The sequence below is a fragment of the Balaenoptera borealis genome (genome assembly GCF_965194805.1).
Source record: "Balaenoptera borealis genome assembly, chromosome: 3".
Lineage (NCBI taxonomy): Eukaryota > Metazoa > Chordata > Mammalia > Artiodactyla > Balaenopteridae > Balaenoptera > Balaenoptera borealis.
Genome location: NC_138866.1, coordinates 70866269 through 70885822, shown reverse-complemented (window position 1 = coordinate 70885822; position 19554 = coordinate 70866269). Strand labels below are relative to the sequence as shown.

General features: G+C 37.4%; 1 protein-coding gene and 1 long non-coding RNA gene across 4 annotated transcripts in view; both read right to left on the bottom strand.

The window, feature by feature from the left end:
* NOVA1 (NOVA alternative splicing regulator 1) overlaps positions 1–1224 on the bottom strand; it is a 142228-nt gene extending 141004 nt beyond the window's left edge. Inside the window, exon 1 of one of the 3 annotated variants that reach the window (XM_082388612.1) lies at positions 286–1224. In XM_082388612.1, coding sequence (XP_082244738.1) covers positions 286–421 — 136 coding nt within the window. In that variant the 5' untranslated portion in view covers positions 422–1224. The remainder of the gene's footprint in view (positions 1–285) is intronic. The other 2 variants (XM_082388611.1, XM_082388616.1) reach the window with 2 other exon arrangements.
* The window catches only part of LOC309625149, a 583598-nt gene that overhangs the window by 519491 nt on the left and 44553 nt on the right, over positions 1–19554 (bottom strand). The gene's annotated exons all lie outside the window — the stretch shown is intronic.

Sequence of the window (19554 nt, the reverse complement as noted above, 5' to 3'; positions counted from 1 at the left end):
ATTTAAATGGTCAGCCTTTCGACCGATTAAATGGAAAGATAGGTCTATTCCGAAAAACCGGTCGCCATTTTGATGAATGATAAACATAGAAATGGAAATGTGTCGGGGCCAGCGAGATGCGGGGCAGGTGCAGGGGAGGGGGCGCGAGGCAGGGCGCGGGAGCCGCCGGGTTCGGGCTGGAGGTGTCCGGGCCGCGGGAGGGAGGGAGGGAGGGCGGCGGGAGGGAGGGAGGCAGGGGCGGGCGGCGGGGGATGGGGCCAGCGGGGAGGTGGAAGCGATACCCACCGCCCGTATTGGTCCTCTTGGTGCTGCCGGCTTCAGGGGGGGCTTCCAGCGGCCTTTTCCGCGAGTCCGGCGGGTCCAGGTCTATGGGAACCCCAGTGTGGGTCCCGTTCTGCTGGATGGGAGCTGCCGCCATCATGTTTGCAGTTCCTGCCGCTTCTACGGGGAGAAGGTTCTCCCTTTTGTTTTGGCTTTTTCTTTTCTTTTTTTTTCTTTTTTTTTTTTTTTTTTTTTTGCTTTTGGGGTTTCTTAAGGTTGTTTTGTTTTTGTTTTTTTTAATCGGATCAATAGAAATCTCTTTAGGAAAAAAAAGCAATGTTGCTGGTTTGTTCTCACTGGGGAGGGGGCAGGGCTGAGGAGCAGCTGCAGTGCAGTGTCAGAAAGGAGACAGGGGAATGGAGGGGGTGTGAGAGACGGAGGGTGAAAGAAGGAGAAGAAAGGAGAGAGGGGGAGAGAGTGGAGAAGGGAGAGGGGCGAGTGAATGAGCGGGAGGAGGGGAGCGGGGAGGACGGGCAGAGGGAGTGGGAGAGCGCGAGGGCTGGCGGGGCGCAGGGAGAAGCCGAGGAGGAGGGGAGAGTGAGGGAAAGAGTGAATGAGCAGGAGGAGGGGAAAGAGGTGGACGCGGAGAGAAGAGTGAGCGGCGGAGGAGGGCAGGAGCCGGGAAGGAGCGCGGCGGTCCCCGCGCCGCGCTAGCGCTGCGCTCGCTCCCGCTGCTGGTGCTGCCGCCGCCGCCGGAGCGGTTCTGCCGTTGCCTGGGCTGCTCGGCGCTGCTGCTGCTGCTGCTGCCGCCCGGTCTCGCTCATTATTTCTCCCGCTTGTTGGGGGGGGGGGGCAGGCGGGGAGGGAGGGGGATGGCTGCAAGGGGAGGGTAGTGAGGGGTTGAGTTCGCAGACTCCCACACACTTCGAGCTCGGGTCCCTGTCTCTCAGCAGCGCCGCCGCCGCCGCCTCCCGACGCCGAAGTCTCAGCCTGCGGGGGCGGGGGCGGGGGCGGGGGGGGGCCAGTGCGGGGGGGGCGAGAGTGTGCGTGTCTGCGCGGGAGTGAGCGCGCGCGGGCTGAGAGCGTGCGCGGGGGCGCGCGCCGGCGGCGGGGGCGGAGACGGGGGCCGGGGCGCCCCTGTGGGAAGGGAGGGGGTGAAAGGTCGCGGGTCCCCGGCAACACGGCTCAGGCAAACGTAAGCGGCTAGTCGCAGAAACCGAGGGGTCCAAGAAACCCGCTAGGCTGGAAGGCGGGAAGTAGATATTACTGACAGCCGTGCCAGCCAATAATATGGAAACGTGAGAAAGGCTCTTCAGGCCCCTTCCCAATCGGGAAACTTGGGTATGAGAGGGAGTGAAGGGGCGGGGTGGGATGTCGCTCCAGCCGGGACTGGAGCGGCGACAATTTTGGCTAGTCTGAGAAGGGCATTCGAGTGACCGTTGACAAAAGGTGGGACAGCGTCAAGGCTGAGGAAAAAACCTTAACTGTGTGCTTCCAGGACTTCTAGCTGGGTACATCAGTTTTTATTTTTAAGAGTTAGGTAAAAGACATTAGCGTCTCACTCAAGGGCGGTTCTACGGGAGATTTCATCACAAGAGTATTACTCACACTGTGTGACTTCGTTAGGGAACTTAAAAGTGTCACTCGCCGCCTTAAATCCTTTCGGAAACAAGCCAGCATATAAATAAATAAAGCTAGGTATGGGTATCCCCTTCACGAGCCGCCGAGAAGCGGACTAAAGACAGGCAACAGCTGAGTGTGTATCCAAAACTAAATACTGAACGAACTATGAATACGAGTAAAATTCAGTGCAATGTGCACAGCTTATGATTATACAGATCTTGGATATATAACGAACCTGAACCACAACCTAGAACACTACAGGAAAAAAAAATATGTATTTGGAGTAGATGCTGAAAGTCTGAAAAGACTCCGTTTACAGATGAGTAAACTGACTCAGTAAAGTATTTTGCTCAAGGTCATCCATCAAGTTAGTAGTTTAATTAAATCAGTGTGCTAGGAGGCAGTTATAGTGGAAAAGCATGGGCTTTGGAATCCAAAATCTTGGTTTCAAGTCCTTGCGGGCATATTCTAAAAGTATGTCTCGGGCAATCCCTTAACATGCTTACCGTGTGCCAGGCAATCCGCTTCACATGTGGTGCTCTTTACATGCTGTGTATCATGTAGTTATTACTGTCCCCACTTTATGAGGCAGTTTGGGTTTAGAGATATTAATAATTTTCCCGAAGTCACACTGGTGTAAACACTGTCGTAATAATTCAAACTGAGGTCGTCCTGATTACAAAGTCTGTCCTCTTGAATACTGCAGTACACTGGAGCCTCAGGTTCCCTCCCACTTAAAAAAAGGGACCTCAACTCTACCTCCCGAAATTCTTGAGTCAAATGAGATAATGTCATGGCGACATATTGTAAGATGTAAAAACGTATGAACATATTCACTAGATTTCTAGAACAAAGATGCTCCTTCCCTATACATTTCTACAACAGCACTTCAACATGAAAATGGCTTTAGTATTAAGCTAGCATAGAAAGAACTTCACTGGAATTCTGTAGTATTCTAACCAAGAATACTTGCCTAGCTGAGGCAATAACCTCAGAATAATAGGATAAAATTTAATTCCTGGTAGAGAAGGGAATGGAAAAGAATACTAACTCTACTCTTAGTGTGCTTTATTGGAAGGAGCATCTAGGAGGCATTGGGATTTCTGGTGCTTTTAAGTAATGAAAGATAGATGACACTCCGCCGAATGAGGAAGAGAATAACGTTTATTTGGGAATAAAAATTCATCTGGAATATGAAAAACACATTTGCCTCAAGTCAGGGAAGAAGATAAGCTGAGAGCTGAAAGAAAGGGAAAGCAGGTAAGTTAGTACATATTGGTAAAGGTCTGTGAACCGAAGTTCAGAATTTTGATCTGATGTATGATGTAATAGGAAACCACAATGTAGCCTTCATGACCAAATATAAAGAGGATTTTTACACGGAATTGGATTTTTTTTTTTAAAAAGGGGAAGCTGTGATGAGAAAAAAACGAGGTTTGGAATAAGTCTGTTGTAGTCAAGATAGAGAAAAGGCTGATGCCAGACCTTGTACCAAGTAGTCTGTGAAAAATATGTAAGGACATATTTTTCATAAATGAAAAATCAGAAAAGGGCTGGGATTTGCAACTAGATTGTTTTGAAACAGTAAAAGACAAGGGACAAAAATAATTCAAAGACAAAGATAGTTCAAAGCTATATTACATTAAAGCCTGGGCAAAGTACTCAATAGAATGTAGTTTTAAATTGGGAAAAGACTAAGTTTTAGAACTGGAAAACCTGAGGTTCACAAATTTCTAAAAATAAGTAAACTATTTCTAAAATAGTTTAGAAAATATTTGTCATTGCCATGTGTAAGTTAGATTCAAAATGAGCCTTCTAAATTAAATTGCCTTATACACATAATCTTACTGAAATAGTCATGGCACTGTATTCTTATGGTATTTATTTGACCCTTCTGTTATTCCTTCTTTAGACTTAATATTTAAATACTATTCACCACTACATGGGACCCAGAAGCAGAAGATAAGATTCTTAATATGGTTAGTATACCTAACAGTAACCAAGCTATGATACGCCAGCAATTACAGAGACTATCCTAAGCCTCTGACCTGGTCAAACATCTATGGATCAGTCAGCTCTGAGCTGATTTGGTCAATGAAGATTATCAGAGAATACATTCCAATTAAGGCTCTATTCCCCAGTATATTTCATTGTCTTTTGAAAAAAAATTATACTTCTCCATTTCTCACTGCATATAACTCTACCATTCTGATTAAACAGATAAACATTTTACCTGTTGTCTTCTGCATTTGTACCAGCTAATAAAACTGAAGAAAAAAAAGGTAAAGCAGCTCCCAGTTCATTAATAAGCTGCTATACAGCATGCTATATTATTATTACAGCATGCTATACATCTTACACTACAAATAAACTGAATGAACTTTTCAAAAAATATAATAGAAACACTTGACATTTTAATTCTTTGAAAAGAAATCGTTTACTTTTTAATTAACCAAGCAATTGGCACTGCAAATTTAATAATATTTTAACACCTTGACACAATAGAATTTGTGTGCTTTTCCTTACCAATTAGTTGATGACTTATGAACATAAGCAACTATGACAGAAAATGATATTAATCTGCAGAACAAAATCCCCAGTCTTTATTGGCTTTCATTAGGTATCCTTTTCCTTCCTAAATTTTAGTCTGAGTAACAAAAGATAATATATTTTCAGTAATAATTATTGGCTTTCTAGAGGAAGCACAGTTAGTTGATATCCACAAATATCCCCAAACCTATTTTCTTTATCTCCATGCCCCTACCTGTCCTAAAATCAGTTCCGTTACTAAACAACATAAATACTGAGTGTTTCTCTGCAGCCTATGCTTTGGGAATATATTTTCTGAGTTTATGTTCTATTAGAAGCAGATCCTGAGTTAAGGATTCAAGTGCAAGTAGTTTATTTTGGAAGTGATTTCAGGAAACACAGTAGCATCTTGGGGAAGTGAGACAGGGAATGGAAGCGAGGCAATGAAGGGTGTGAATTCCCAGGCAAATTATCACTGTGAGCAAACAGAGCTTAATCTCACTGGGATTTCCTGGAAAACCATTTAAAATAGTAGCCTTAGAATTATCCCACCCAAAGCGTGAGAAAACAGGTATAAATATACACCACCTCCCTTTAGTCATTGGTCGAGGTCTATTCAATGCATGCTGGCCCATCTTCCAACTGCTAGAGCTGCATCTTTTTCTGAGGACTTTCTATGGAGGCTAGAGGCTGTTCTGCCCTTACAGAGGCTGGAAATGCTGTGGAATATCCCCCACCAATATGGGAAATCAGGCCAGTGTGCTCTGAAATGGTGGACAAGGAGACATGGGTAGGGCAGTAACAGTTTGCTACTAGTATCAAAATGAAATTAGGAAAAAGGAAAATGAGAAGCCTGTTACTGCAAAGTACTGTTGGGAAAGATCAAATAAATATGAAAAAATTTGGAAAGCTTAAAGTACTAAAAAGAGTTTTACAGTTTTCACAGTCCAAATATTGTAACCAAGCATAGATTGTCAACAGCCCAACTAATTTTTTCTATGTTTTTAAAAACCGCGTTTTTAGTTTTTTAGACAGAGAGAATCAATATACCTATTCTGATCCTTTTTTCACTCAATGCAGCGCAAAGAAAATAGGAGCAAATACATACCAAAAAGTATATCACCTAATCCTATATCCCAGGTCTTATATAACAAGTTCTATAAATAGACATTGATTAGAAATATTTTTCTAAGATTGCACTTCTTAAAAAATGATTTACTGAAACTTATCATCTCAGAAATTCAAACAGCTTTTATGTTTATGTATCTAATAATATAAATTCACTGTCGTGGATATGTTTATGAAACAGTCTATGAAAGCTCACACTAATTTATATAGAGACATGAATGTGTTATTAGCATTATTCCAGAAAGTCCCCAAACCTCAATATTCCAGTTGCAAATGTGTTATGACACACATAATAGATAATGAGATACGTTAATATTATAAAAAATCCTAATTTCTTTATCATTGGGTATATTATGAAATGCATGTTTAGACAATAAATAACACTTTCCACAGTGTGATAAAAAGAGCCTTGTGATAATTGGAACATGAATATGTAAAAGGTTAACCTTAGGGGAACCTGGGGGAAGGTATTGGGGAACTTCTATCTTTGCAAATCTTCTTTAAGACTAAACTTATTTTAAAATAAAAAGTTAAAAACAAACAACAAAAAGAACCTTGAACTGATAATCTGGTTCTGACTCTTAAACTTACTAACTTTGTTACCTACAGTAACTCATTTACCTGCCCTGAGTTTCAGTTTCCTCATCTATAAAATAAAATTGGAAAATGCTCTTTAATCTCCAAAAACAAATTTCTATATTAGTATGTTTGCTACCATTCATAGAATCATACAAAGAAAATTATCAAAATCAAAGTACATATTGTGTGCTTTAAGATGCATTTTAAAATCAGTTAATAATCCACATTTTGAAGATGTACTTTAGGTGCAATGCAAAATAATATACCAAGGAAAACAATTTTGATACTGTAAAGAATATATTTAATACATTTATTCCCTATATTTTTGCATTTAAAAATAATAATTCACTAAAATCTATAGTTGAAAATATTTTCTTGAGACTATAATTCAAATTGTGAAGTTTCATCTTTTAAGTCATTTGGATGTGAAAAATTGCTGGGGTGAAAAAAGTAAATGATAAAGTTGTTAAGACAGAACAACAACAACAAAAAAAGAATAAGAATAAAAAGAGCTATAAAAGTAAACTAAAGAAGCAATAGTTGAGTAGTATTCATATGTTTTATCAACTAAGTTTAAATCACTTATCAGTTGCTTCCATAAAACATCTTCAACTACACATACATTATATTTTATTCTGATAATGCCTAGAGTGATCCTGAGTCTTCATTTGACCAAGATGTTCTTGGCTTGTGCTAGATGTCCCAGAGCAATTATCAGTTACCCTCAGAATTTTCCCAATTTGGACAATAAATTATGTGGTCACCCTAATAATACTCAAGAGCTTTGACTTTTTGTTTTAGCCCTGCCAGTTATAAACCATAAAGTCTTTTTTATTCATCAAATTCCTTTAAATGGCAACTTCCCATGTGTAATAGTAGAAATGTTTATCATAGGTCAATCATATATTACATTGTGGTGTAATAAATTAGCACATTCTCACATCCTCTACCCTCCATGATGTTTTATTACCTATCTATACTTTTATTAGCTAGAGCTAAGACCAAAGATTAAGGACAGAGGTAGAAAGGAGTTGAATAGAATTTTTTAATGTATCTTTTCACATTTTAACATGGAATCTATCATTTTGATAGGATTACTCCTTCATTAGAAGGTACTGTATGTAACAAGATGAAGTGAATGAAGAAATAATAAATGAGACATCATAAATATAATAAAATACAACTTCAAATGATAAACCACTGGACCCACAGATAGCATCAGGGAATTGCTTACATTATGGATTGTTCAGATTTCCTGTCTGTTTACTTCTTGCTGCTCAAATAAGCCATAGTCCTTCTTGACTTCCAAACAAGCTTTTAATGTTTCTGGAAAGCCTTCTTTCTATTTGCTATTTCCACTGTTTGTTATAGGTCGAATAATTTAAAGTTCTCTTTGTCTTATAACAGTGTTATTTGTGTTCATAAGTACAAAAAAGTTGACATCCTTATATATTTTAAAAAATTACATTACCATATTCATCCCTAGATTCTGCCTTGCTATTTAATCTTTTGGTTTCACTATGTAAGCATTTCTGTGGTAGGTCAGAAGTGTTTAATTGACATCACGTAATTCTAAATTCTTTTATCCATGTGTCATTTCATATAACTAAGAGTATATAGAGCTTTCTTATTAAAACCTACATTTTATGTATGGATGTTTATGTGCATATGGTATAGAAAGAGGGTATGTGAGTGAGTGTGTGTGTGTGTGTGTGTGTGTGTGTGTGTGTGTTTGTGTGTGTGTGTGTGATAGAAAGAGGGAGACAGAAGAGGCTGGATATTGCAGTTCTACCTAATGTCTGTAGTGGGGTAGAAAAATTAGTAAATGCAAAATTTGCCTTTACTTAGCCTTTTCTTCTCAAGGTTAAGTATTTGTGGGCTTTTAATGTTTTTAATTTTACCTTCTTATTATGGAAAATTTGAAATGTATTCAAAAGGAGATAAAATAGTATAATGAATCCCATGTACCATACGCCTACCTTCAAAACTGTAAACTCATGACCAATATTGTTTCATTTATAACCTCTCCCTTGGGATAATTTGAAGCAAACTCTATCATACCATTTTTATTCTGAAAATATTATAGGCTTTTAAAAATATCTAAAATATCATCATTACAATGAAAATAATTGACACAAACTTCTTAATACTGTCCAATATCTGGTCTGTGTTTAAATTTCCTCAATAGTCTTAAAAAGTTTTTAACATTTTGTTCAAACCTCAACCCAAATAAATATACTGTTACTGGTTCATGTTTCTCAAATCTCTTTTAGTCTCTATCAGTCAGGTTTCAACCAGAGAAGCAGACCACTAGGATATATACTTTTTAAATTTATACACACACACACACACACACACACACACACACACGGGTATGTATACATGCACACACATATATAGATATAGGTACTCTCTAGATATATAGTGATAATAAGGGAATTGACTCTGGTTAAGCAAGCCCGAAGCCCATAGATGGGCAGTCAGGAAGGAAGGACACAGAGGGAAGAGAGAACAATTGCAGGCCCAACTGTGCTTGGAGTCTCAGATTTTCAGAGACATGGTTGCTTTGATGACTACCACCTGATTTTCAGGTCCACCCAGAATAACCTCCCTTTTGATTAACTCAAAATTGGAACTTTACTTGCATCTCAAAATTCCTTCACAGCAGAACCTATTGTTTGATTGAATAACTAGGAGAGGTTTTATGTCTGCAACAAAATGTCTGCTGCCTCCCTTCTGTTCTCCAGCTCTCACAAGAGAATATCCCTTGTAGACCACTCTAACTAGAAACATACTAGACTGTCGTCATATCACACAGCCATCACAGGCCACTGTTTGTCAACTTGGCACCCATATACATCTCTTTAAACCATATTTAATCACCAAATAAAGACAATAGTAAAATCATACTTCTGACTAACATAATGAACTTAATGACATGATAGAATGAACTATCCCACGTAAAACTGAAAAATGCTAACCCTTTCCCCAGGAGAAGATACAAAATCTTCGGGTGATGTTCACACGTCTCCTGTGATATCCTATAAGTTAAATATTGAAATATAAAGTTAATTGTTATTAACACATGTTACATGATAAGAGGATGACAGAGGTAATAAAACAAAAATATTTAATACATATACAAATATTCGCATGAAAATAATAAAGAAATACTCATAATGATTATTGTCTTCCTTTCTGCAAATGGTCACATTATCATAGCTGGTATTTCTTCCACTACCTTCTTTCATTTCCTTCTTCCACTACTCTTTCCATATTCCCTTTGCCCTCAGCAAGCACCTCAGCTGGTTGTGGTTCTTTGCCAAGTGGGATGACCCAAACCTTAATTTCTAAGGATCTGGGCTATTAGAAATCCTACCTGAATTGAGTTGTCATAGTTTTCCACTGACTTTAATCAAAGTACATAGGAATACAAAGAGATGCCCTAGGGCAGGGGTCCCCAGCCTCTGGGCTGTGGACCATACCAGTCCGTGGCCTGTTAGGAACTGGGCCGCACAGCAGGAGGTGAGCAGTGAGCGAGCAAGCTTCATCTGCCTCTCCCTATCGCTGCCCATCGCTGGCATTCCCGCTTGAACCATCCCCCCAACCCTGCCCTATCCGTGGAAAAATTGTCTTCCATGAAACCGGTCCCTGGTGCCAGAAAGGTTGGGGACTGCTGCCCTAGGGGATCTCCTGTATTTCAGACAGAATCTACTTTACCCTCATTGTGCAATAGCACCCTATTTTCCTTGATAGCCAGGACTGATCACTGCAGCCAGCATAATAACTCCTTTCTTTTTCTGTTGATTCAGAGGCTTGAAGAGCCCACAGTGGCCAGATGGCAGCCACTTCCAGTTCAATGGAATATTTATTGTGTCCCCTGGGGGATGCATTCCTTGTTTGGAAACTATGACCTCTAGGCCAACATACCCTAAAGTCATGGGAATGGAAAAGAAACATTTTGCTAACCAAGATGACTAGAGGCAATGTGAGAGGAGCGACTCTCTTTTCCAGCTCTTGGATTTACAGTGTAAGGATTCGTAAATCCTGGTGATGGGAGAAATAGCACCATACGTTAGAGGCTGATTTAAAGCATTGAGCACATCCTAGAGGACATTGTCTCAATCTCACAAGGTATTGCCACCTACCTGGCACCATAACTGAGTCATCAAAAGAGCAATCCACAGTCCTATTAAGCCAGCTGCTTCAGAATGTTGATGTAAGACCAGGGAATACCATGAGTAGGAGCTCATTGTCACACAGTATAAAATTTTCATAATATAGCAAGATCCTTTCTCAAGGTCCCCTTCTAGGATTTGTAAATTGATTCAGGTCTAGAATTTGATTCAGGGGCCATGACTCTATTTTGGTGATTCAAATCAGGCTTCTGATCACTAAACTTAGAATTTTCCATTTATACAGATCAAGTAAAAGTTAAGGAGGCTTCCCGTCTCCGATGTTGAAGTTTGCATCTCTGAAAGTTAATTTTGGGTCTTTTTTATATCTTCCAAGAATCCACTTAGTATGTTGAATAAATCCTGTAGATTCTTGAATATATGGGAGATAGTTACAATAATTGTTTTAATATCTTTATTGATTCTATCCTTTGTCATTTCTGATTTTTTTTTTTAATTGAGCTCCACTTACTTTTTTAAAAATTAATTAATTTTTGGCTGTGTTGGGTCTTCATTACTGGGTGCGGGCTTTCTCTAGTTGCAGCGAATGGGGGCTACTTTTCATTGCGGTCTGCAGGCTTCTCATGGCAGTGGTGTCTCTTGTTGCGGAGCACAGACTCTAGGCACACGGGCTTCAGTAGATATGGCATGCGGACTCAGTAGTTGTGGCTCGCGGGCTCTAGAGTGCAGGTTCAGTAGTTGTGGTGCACGGGCTTAGTTGCTCCGTGGCATGTGGGATCTTCCCGGATCAGGGCTCGAAACCGCGTGCCCTGCGTTGGCAGGCAGATTCTTAACCACTGCGCCACCAGGGAAGTCCCTCTGATACGGTTTTGGTTGTTTGCTTTTTCTCTTCAATATGAATCATACTGTCTCACCTTTCTACATGTCTGGTTATTTTTACGGTATGTCAGGCATTGTTAATTTTACATTGTATGATGGATATTTTTGTGTTTCTACAAATATTCTTGACCTTTGTTCTTTAATGTGGCTTCTGGAAACAGTTTGATATTTGCGGGTCTTGCTTTAAGCTTATGAGATGGGGTGAGGTCACCTTATAATCCAGGGCTAATCTTGCCCCACAACTGAGGCAAAACCCTCTTAGTACTCTAGTAGAGTGAATTATGAGGTTTTTCATTTTGAGTAGAGGGAACAGGAAATATTTCTAGCTCTGAGTGAGCACCAAGTACTGTTACCTCTAATCTTTAGGTAGTTTCCTCCAGTGCATGAGATGATTAGTACTCAGCTGAAGACTCACGGGGACCCATTCAGATTTCCAAAGTTTTATCTCTGTGAAGCTCTTTTCTCTCAGCAATGTGACACTCTGTGAACTTTAGCCACCCTGTTTGGTGTTTCTCAAAAAGCTAAATATGGAATTCCTATATAACCCAGAAATTCCACTCATAGGTTACAGACTTACCCAAAAGAATTGAAAACAGGTTTCAAACAAATACTTCTATTTTTTTCAATGTTTATTGGAGTACAGTTGATTTACAGTGTTGTGTTAGTTTCAGGTGTACAGCAAAGTGAATCAGTTATACATATACATGTGTCCACTCTTTTTTATATTCTTTTCCCAAATAGGTCATTACAGAATATTGAGTAGAGTTCTCTGTGCTATACAGTAGGTCCTTATTAGTTATATTTTTTAGTTTTATAGTTTTTATAGTTTATTTTATATATAGTAGTGTGTATATGTCAATCCCAATCTCCCAATTTATCCCTCCCCCTTTTTCCCCCCAGTAACCATAAGTTCAAACAAATACTTTTACATGAATGCTAATAGCAGCATTATTCACAGTAGCCAAACACTGGAAGCAACTCACATCTCCATCAACTAATGAAGGGATAAAATACATGGTATAGTCATACAATAGAATATTACTTAACCATAAAAAGAAGTGAAGTACTTATACATGCTACAACGGAGATGAACCTCAAAGAGATTATACTAAAAATATAATAAATATGTTCTCATTTAACATAAAGTATATAGCCTATATGTTCAATGAGAACATGTTTATTGTATTTATCTGACTATTCTACAATGATAGAAGAAAGAATACACACACATACACCCCCCCCACACACACACACACACCTCACACACAGTATACTTCTGTTTAGCTTTTAATTCCTGTCAAAAATATTATTTAATAAAAAATATATCACAGTTCCTTTCAAAAATTATGCATTTTACACTGGTTGTAGCCTTCATAATCGTCTTTGAAAAAATGTATATTCAACTACTTTGCCCAGTTTTAAATTGGGTTATCTTTTTGTTGTTCAGTAGTAGATGTTCTTTATATATTCTGGATACTAGTCCTTTATCAGATACATGATTTGCAAATATTTTTTCCCATTTTGTAACTTGTCTTCATTTTATTGATACTGTGCTTTGATACACAAAAGTTTTAAATTCTGATGAAGTCCAACTTATCTATTTTTTCTTGTTTCTTCTTTTGGTGTCATTTCTAAGAATTCATTGCAAATTTAAAGCCATGAAGATTTACTCCTATGTTTTCTTCTAGGAGCTTTACGGTTTTAGCTCTTATATTTAGGCTACTGATCCATTTTGAGTTAATTTTGTATATGATATGAGATAGGGTTCCAACTTCATTCTTTTTGGTGTGGAAATCCAGTGTCCCAGCACAATGTTAACTATGCCTGTCATGTATCATGGAAGGTATCAGAAGCCAGAGGATTATAGTTATAACTTCCCAATGACCTAAATATTAACAATACTATAATTCTTAATTAAAATTTAGGTAAGTCTATTTATTGTTACCTGAGAAGGAGGATAAACATAAGGAAGGAGATGATAAGATTCTCTTTTAGATTGAATATAGTTATCAATATCCCTATCAATAGTATGTTACAGAGCCTTCAAAATGCCTGGGTACTCACACACTAACTAGGATTATGATATATAATTTTATATACTCTCTACATCCTCCATTCTTCAGAAGCCCTACTACCCCCATGACAGAAAAACCTGTGGTGCTAAAGGGTAAATATTTTAACTGTTCCAAATTTTCTCATTATGCATTTTCACTTCTCTGCTCCACTAGCTCTTCTTATAATGCTAAGCCAAAATGAATGGTAACCCCACCATGCTAAACTTCATAAACACTCAGATTTCCTTTATGCCTTGGCGTTGGTCTAATAAAACATTTTCCCTGTTAAACTGAGGAAGAATTGGAATTTTTCTAATAAAGTTTAGTTGGAAACTAAGAAAAGAAAAAAACAGGAAGCATAGAAAAATAAAAGTTTAATCCATTCCCTGTATACTAACAACTGAAACTTTATGGAAACTTAGCCATAAATTGGTTTAGTTAGCATATGTTTATGGAACACCAAGGCTTGCTTCCCTTTTTCTTACTTCAAATATGCCAAGGTGGCATGTTAATCCAGGTGTTGTTAGCTGGAGATAGATTTGGAATACCCCCACAGCTAGGTAATACGTTTCTCAATTTCATTTACAGGTTTATTTTCAGGTCTTCATCCCCAACTCCAGTCCCAAACTATAACTTTTAACTTCAACCGATCATGTGAGCTAAGACATGGACCCATAATCCCCTAACTAATCCCAAGGATTTCAATTGCTTATTTTATTAATACAACCTTCCACTCCACCCCTGACCCAATCATCACATGTCTTTATCTTTCACCTATTTGGCTTATCCTTTGCTGAATCATTTTTACTTACTGGCTATGAAGTTAGTTCTACTTTAAGTGAAACTTAGTTCCTTTACCTGAATTTGTGTGTTGGGAGTTATTGAGCTATTATCTGGAGGAAAAACCCCACCCAAGAGTTTTTGAGGCATGAGTGGCTCATCCAGAAGAAGGACAGAGATGTCAGTACTGAGAATTGAGAAAGGGGAAGTGATTCTACCTGAGAGACAGAATTATAAAATGTCAGAGTCCACTTGCATGCAGCTAACCTTAATGGGGAATGGCTGAGTGATGGGAAAAACAAACCACTTAGCACTGCAGCCTAGAAGGCAGTGTTATAGGTCTTTGAGGCCAAGCTTGCACTCAGTGAGTGGCATCACCAGGGGAGGATTATTGAGCCTGTCAGTGAATCAGTGCCCTACACAGAGCAGAAGATGAACTGCAATAAAGGCATCATGGAGCATAAGGAGATCATAACTGCCATAACGACCACCTCCCTGCCACCATTCCATTTCTGGACAGGTACCAACTATACCTCTTCCAGGTCTTTGGATATTTCTAGGGAAGAAAATAACCCCATTTATTAAATACAACAAATATAATTTTTTACCACTCTAGATGATGGAGATTTGGAATATGGTGTAGTTTGTTTTTAGAACAAATAAAGCATGCTACTTAGTATGTGGAGCAAATTCACACTGGCTACATTAGTATCCAGTCCTGGTCTCTAAAGCAGCCCTGTGGTTCTGATAGAAAATGCCATCATTCCCTGCTGGAACCTGTCTGAATCCTGTCAGCTCTTCTGACAGAAGCAGAGTTTTCATCTTTTACACTTTCTAAAACCCTTTTTCTATTGAACTGCCCACTAAATTCCTATTTTTTTGTCAATGAGAAATCTATGATTTCTCAGCTTATTTGCAAAGCAGAGATGAATGACAGATAGTAAGTTTAATTACTATTAAGGCTCAGGACACCAGCTCTGTCCACCGGCACAAGCCTCTTTGAAAATCCCCCAGATGCTCACAAATGATACCCATCCAGAATTCTTTCACTCTTAGTTAACAGCTTGAAAACTGCTTTACCAACCATAAAAATATTAATGAATGTACATTAAAAGTAACAGTAAGGCTATTTAGTTAGACCTCCTAGTAAAATTTACTCATGTCAGTATCTATAGCAGTTGTACATTTTATACTCTAGCTTACTACATATGATATATTTTCTCACATGCTATCTTGTAATTCTTTTCATAAACTTAATTTGGAATATTAAATGTTACTTCTTAACTTTATGCTGTTTGGATTATCAGTTCTGTGGTTAGCTATTTCTGTGATATTGGACAAGCACTTATCCTTTCTGGACCTTACTCATACATAACATAAAGGATTTTATTAAATAATTTTCAAGAATCCTTATAGTTCTGACTTTCTGTAAGGTTAATGTGAAAACAGTATGAAATATGGTTAAGGACTCAAGGAAATGTCTTCTTTAATCCTTTTCTAAGGAGTTAAATAGTTAAATTAAGTTTAAAGCTATTACTTTTGGAGGGAATATTTACTTATAGCTTTTTAATATATTGTTAGTAGTCAAAGGAAGAAGAATAAAATGTACTGAAATATATATTTTCAAAAAATATGTAAATGCTTAAGTGACTTTACATATTATGTGTGAGCCTGAATTCTTTACATAGTTTTAAATAATGAATTATTCTTTCATAATGCAGACTCATATATGTCCCTGTGATTCATACAAAATGAAAATTATTTTAAATAATTGAGCTTGATTTACATAGTTGGAGGTTATAGACTAACTACCTTGTTTTATTTTGCCAGCACTGTGTTTTTATTTTGGGGGCCAACATTTAAAAATAGTTTCCATGTTTTTTAAAAATATGTTTTTCAGTGTCTTTTTGAAAAATTACATAATCTGGTAACTCTAGTCCCACACTCACATGTAGTAATTACTGGCCAAAGCTAAATAGCAGTTGTCCTTTTTAGGTAGGACATGGGCTCAGGGCATTGCCCTGATTCCCTTATTCACACTTGTATTGGACCACTTCACTCATGTTATCTGCCTGGGATTTCAGCCAATATGTTTACCCCCATTTGATAGGATTGTTAACATTGAATTCATTCAATATTGTATTTATTTTCAAATAAACTTTTCCTCGGGATTTATAACAAAGGATTTGGATTTCTTGTCATCCAAATTTAACATGGTTTTCCTCAAGCCTTCTGAAGTGAGTACACGCCAACATTTGATTGGCATAATGTCCAAATATAGACAGGCATTGAGTTATATATTCTTCAGAGAAAGTACAGAAAAAAATTACTAATATAATTTTTCCAGTTGAATTTAAATATCAATTCAATGGACATAATATCTTCATTACAACCTCATAAGTACCATTAAATAATAGTTACAAATAGTTCTTAAATATTCCACTCTTACAAATAAAGATACTCAGATAACCCAACACTGAAAATAAAAGCTAAGCCAAACACACACATATAATATAGGTTGTGGTTTTAAGTGGACTACTTTTCCCAATAAAAATAAAAATCTTTTTATAAAATGGAAGAAAAAAGGCCTTATATTAATATAAACTGACTAATATATGAATTAAATTTACATTTATTTAAAAATTAATTATGGATAAAATTAATTTGATGATATATAGATTTGAAATTAGTTGTTGTAAATAACAGCCTTAGCATCTGATTTATTTATTTTTTTGGTAACAAACTATCAAGAAAATTTTGATTTACAAAGACAAGTTACAACTGTTAATAATATATATTTTTTAAAAATACATCTCTGCCAATTTTATAATTCTTTTTATAATAGAAAATTTTAATTTTATAACTTAATAGCTTTATACATTTATATTTCAAAGATCCCAGAAAAAGCTTTTTGCTAAAGCAACACCAAAAAAATTAATGTGGCGACACAAAGGCAAGTATTGCCAGTCACCAATGTATTAAGATTTGGCATCTGATACATTTTTCTTAACATGGCTTTGTAGTGATGAAAATATTTAAAAGCTCAAAAATTCTAATCAAATGGATGCAGAATCCTTGCTCTTAGGCAAAATACTGGAAGGCACACAGTTTGCAAAATATTGTTCAATAACCAATTAGCACAAGCAAAATACTTACAGGATTAGTAAACATTTTACTTAAAAGCTAGTGATTACTTTTCCTTTTTTTCCCTCTCTTCTTAAAAAGTATTTAATTCTGAAAGAGAAATCTTGAACCAATTGAAGCAGGAAATTATCTTGACGCCTCAGCCATATTTGTTCTCTTTCCACTAGGAAGTCTCAGATGAATGGTAGTATAGGAAATAATGTGTTGTGTCCATGGGAGTTTATGTAGAAGAAGGAAATAAAGATAGAGACCTTAAGGTAGATATTCCAAGCTTTTTGGAGTTGCATTACCCAAAAGTTACAAAAATATTTTTTGTTTTATATTACAGCATGTATTTCCCAGCCTTCCGAATAAACCACTTGGCATAGATAATTAGTGTTACTAGGTTACATTGTTTGTTTGTTAATTCTGTTTTATTTTGTTTTGAGAATTTGGTGGTGATGCTAGAGATAACGAGACATCTTGAGATGTTCCCAAACATCTGTGAAAACGTGAAAATCGCTTCCCTATAGCAACTTATAAGGCTGCTTCTTTCATGCAGTTTAGCTCTGATAAAAGTGCCATCAAAAAGTGACATTGGCCTGGCCAGTAGATATAGTACAGGTAGTTTTAGAGTGCTTCACAGAAAATATGTTAGACATTCAAATTCATGTGCACTATGAGATTATGAAATCCACGGTACCCAGGGCTTATGTCTGGCTAGGTCATCATTGCATTTTAAATTCTCAGCACAATTCATGGCCAGAATATATGTCTGATAATTATTTTTTAAATGAATCACTGCTACTATTTAATTAGCTATCAATTTTATCCTTTGTATGGAAGAACTCAGAGGTTTGGGGATATACATTCACTCTAATGAAGACAGATGCAGACTACGCAGGAGGAGTCAAATTTGCAAGGTTTATGCTACATTTAAGCCAGCCACGTTACAATGCGTAGCCCTTATTTTACTATTTTCAGATGCGTGCTTCTCAGTATCTTAAAGCTAAGTCTACATTTGGTGAACTGATAGATTTAGTACTATTTACTATGTTGTTCTATGGTCCATGTAGAATAAGAAACTATATTCACACAGATGCTACTCTTATAGTTAAAACAGGATGAAGTTGTAAAATATTTTTTACAAATAGTGTACTTAGTACACAATTAAAATTTCAAAAATAGCAGTTACTGTTGTTGAAATAAATCCTAGGCTCAAGTTAGAGCCGCTCCTGCTCCTCCCCACTGTGCTACGTGAGCAAACCAAAACTTAGATAACTTTTATTTCCCTGTAAATGCTCCACTTGAACAGAAACACAGTATATCCAGTCAGCCAGTCCCTAAACGCCAATCCAACCCAGGTCCTTCTCACCCCAAAGAAGGCTATGTAGCCCCAGCCAAGCAGATATTTTCCAATTTTCTGTTCCTTGTTCTTTATTCTTTATTCTATAAAAGCTTTCTGCCTTATGACCCATTTTGCAGTTCCCTGAAAGCAGACTGTCCACTTCATGAAGTTTTAAATAAAGTTTGTTTTGTTTATCTATTTTATATATAGTAGTTTGTATCTGCTAATCCCAACTCCTAATTTGTTCCTCCCTACCTCCATTCCCCTTTGGTAACCATAAGTTTGTTTTCTATGTCTGTGAGTCTCTTTCTGTTTTGTAAATAAGTTCATTTAGATCATATTTTAGATTCCACATATGAGTGATATCATATGATATTTGTCTTTTTCTGACTTACTTCACTTAGTATGATAACGTCTAAGCCCATCCATGTTGCTGCAAGTGGCATTATTTCATTCTTTTTAATGGCTGAGTAGTATTCCATTATATATATATGTGTGTGTGTGTGTGTGTGTGTGTGTGTGTGTGTGTGTGTGTATGTATATATCTCACACCTTCTTTATCCATTCATCTGTTGGTGGACACTTAGGTTGCTTCCATGTTTTGACTATTGTGAATAGTGTTGCTATGAACATTGGTACATGTATCTTTTCAAAGTATAGTTTTCTTCAGATATACACCCAGGAGTGGGATTGCAGGATCATATGATAACTCTATTTTTAGTTTTTTTAAGGAACCTCCATACAGTTCTCTGTAGCGGTTGTAACAATTTGCCTTCCTTATTTCATTGAGTCCATTCTTATCTTTATTATCTCCTTTCTTTTATTTAGTTTGGGTTTAACTTGCTTTGTTTCCTAGCTCCTTAAAGTGGAAACCTAGACCATTGATTTTAGCCAAAAAATTTGAGAAGAATGTATGTGTGATAGCTCTGGTAGAGCTATTGCATACACATTATGACTGCATTCCCTTTTCCTGTCTGCTATGAGATTGGCAATGATCCATATAGGGAAAGAGAGCATCAGTCAGCCCTCAACTGACATGATTGTGAGGGAGAAATAACCTTTATTGTCAAAAGATTTTGCGTTTTTTTATTACCGGGGGATAATCTAATCCAGA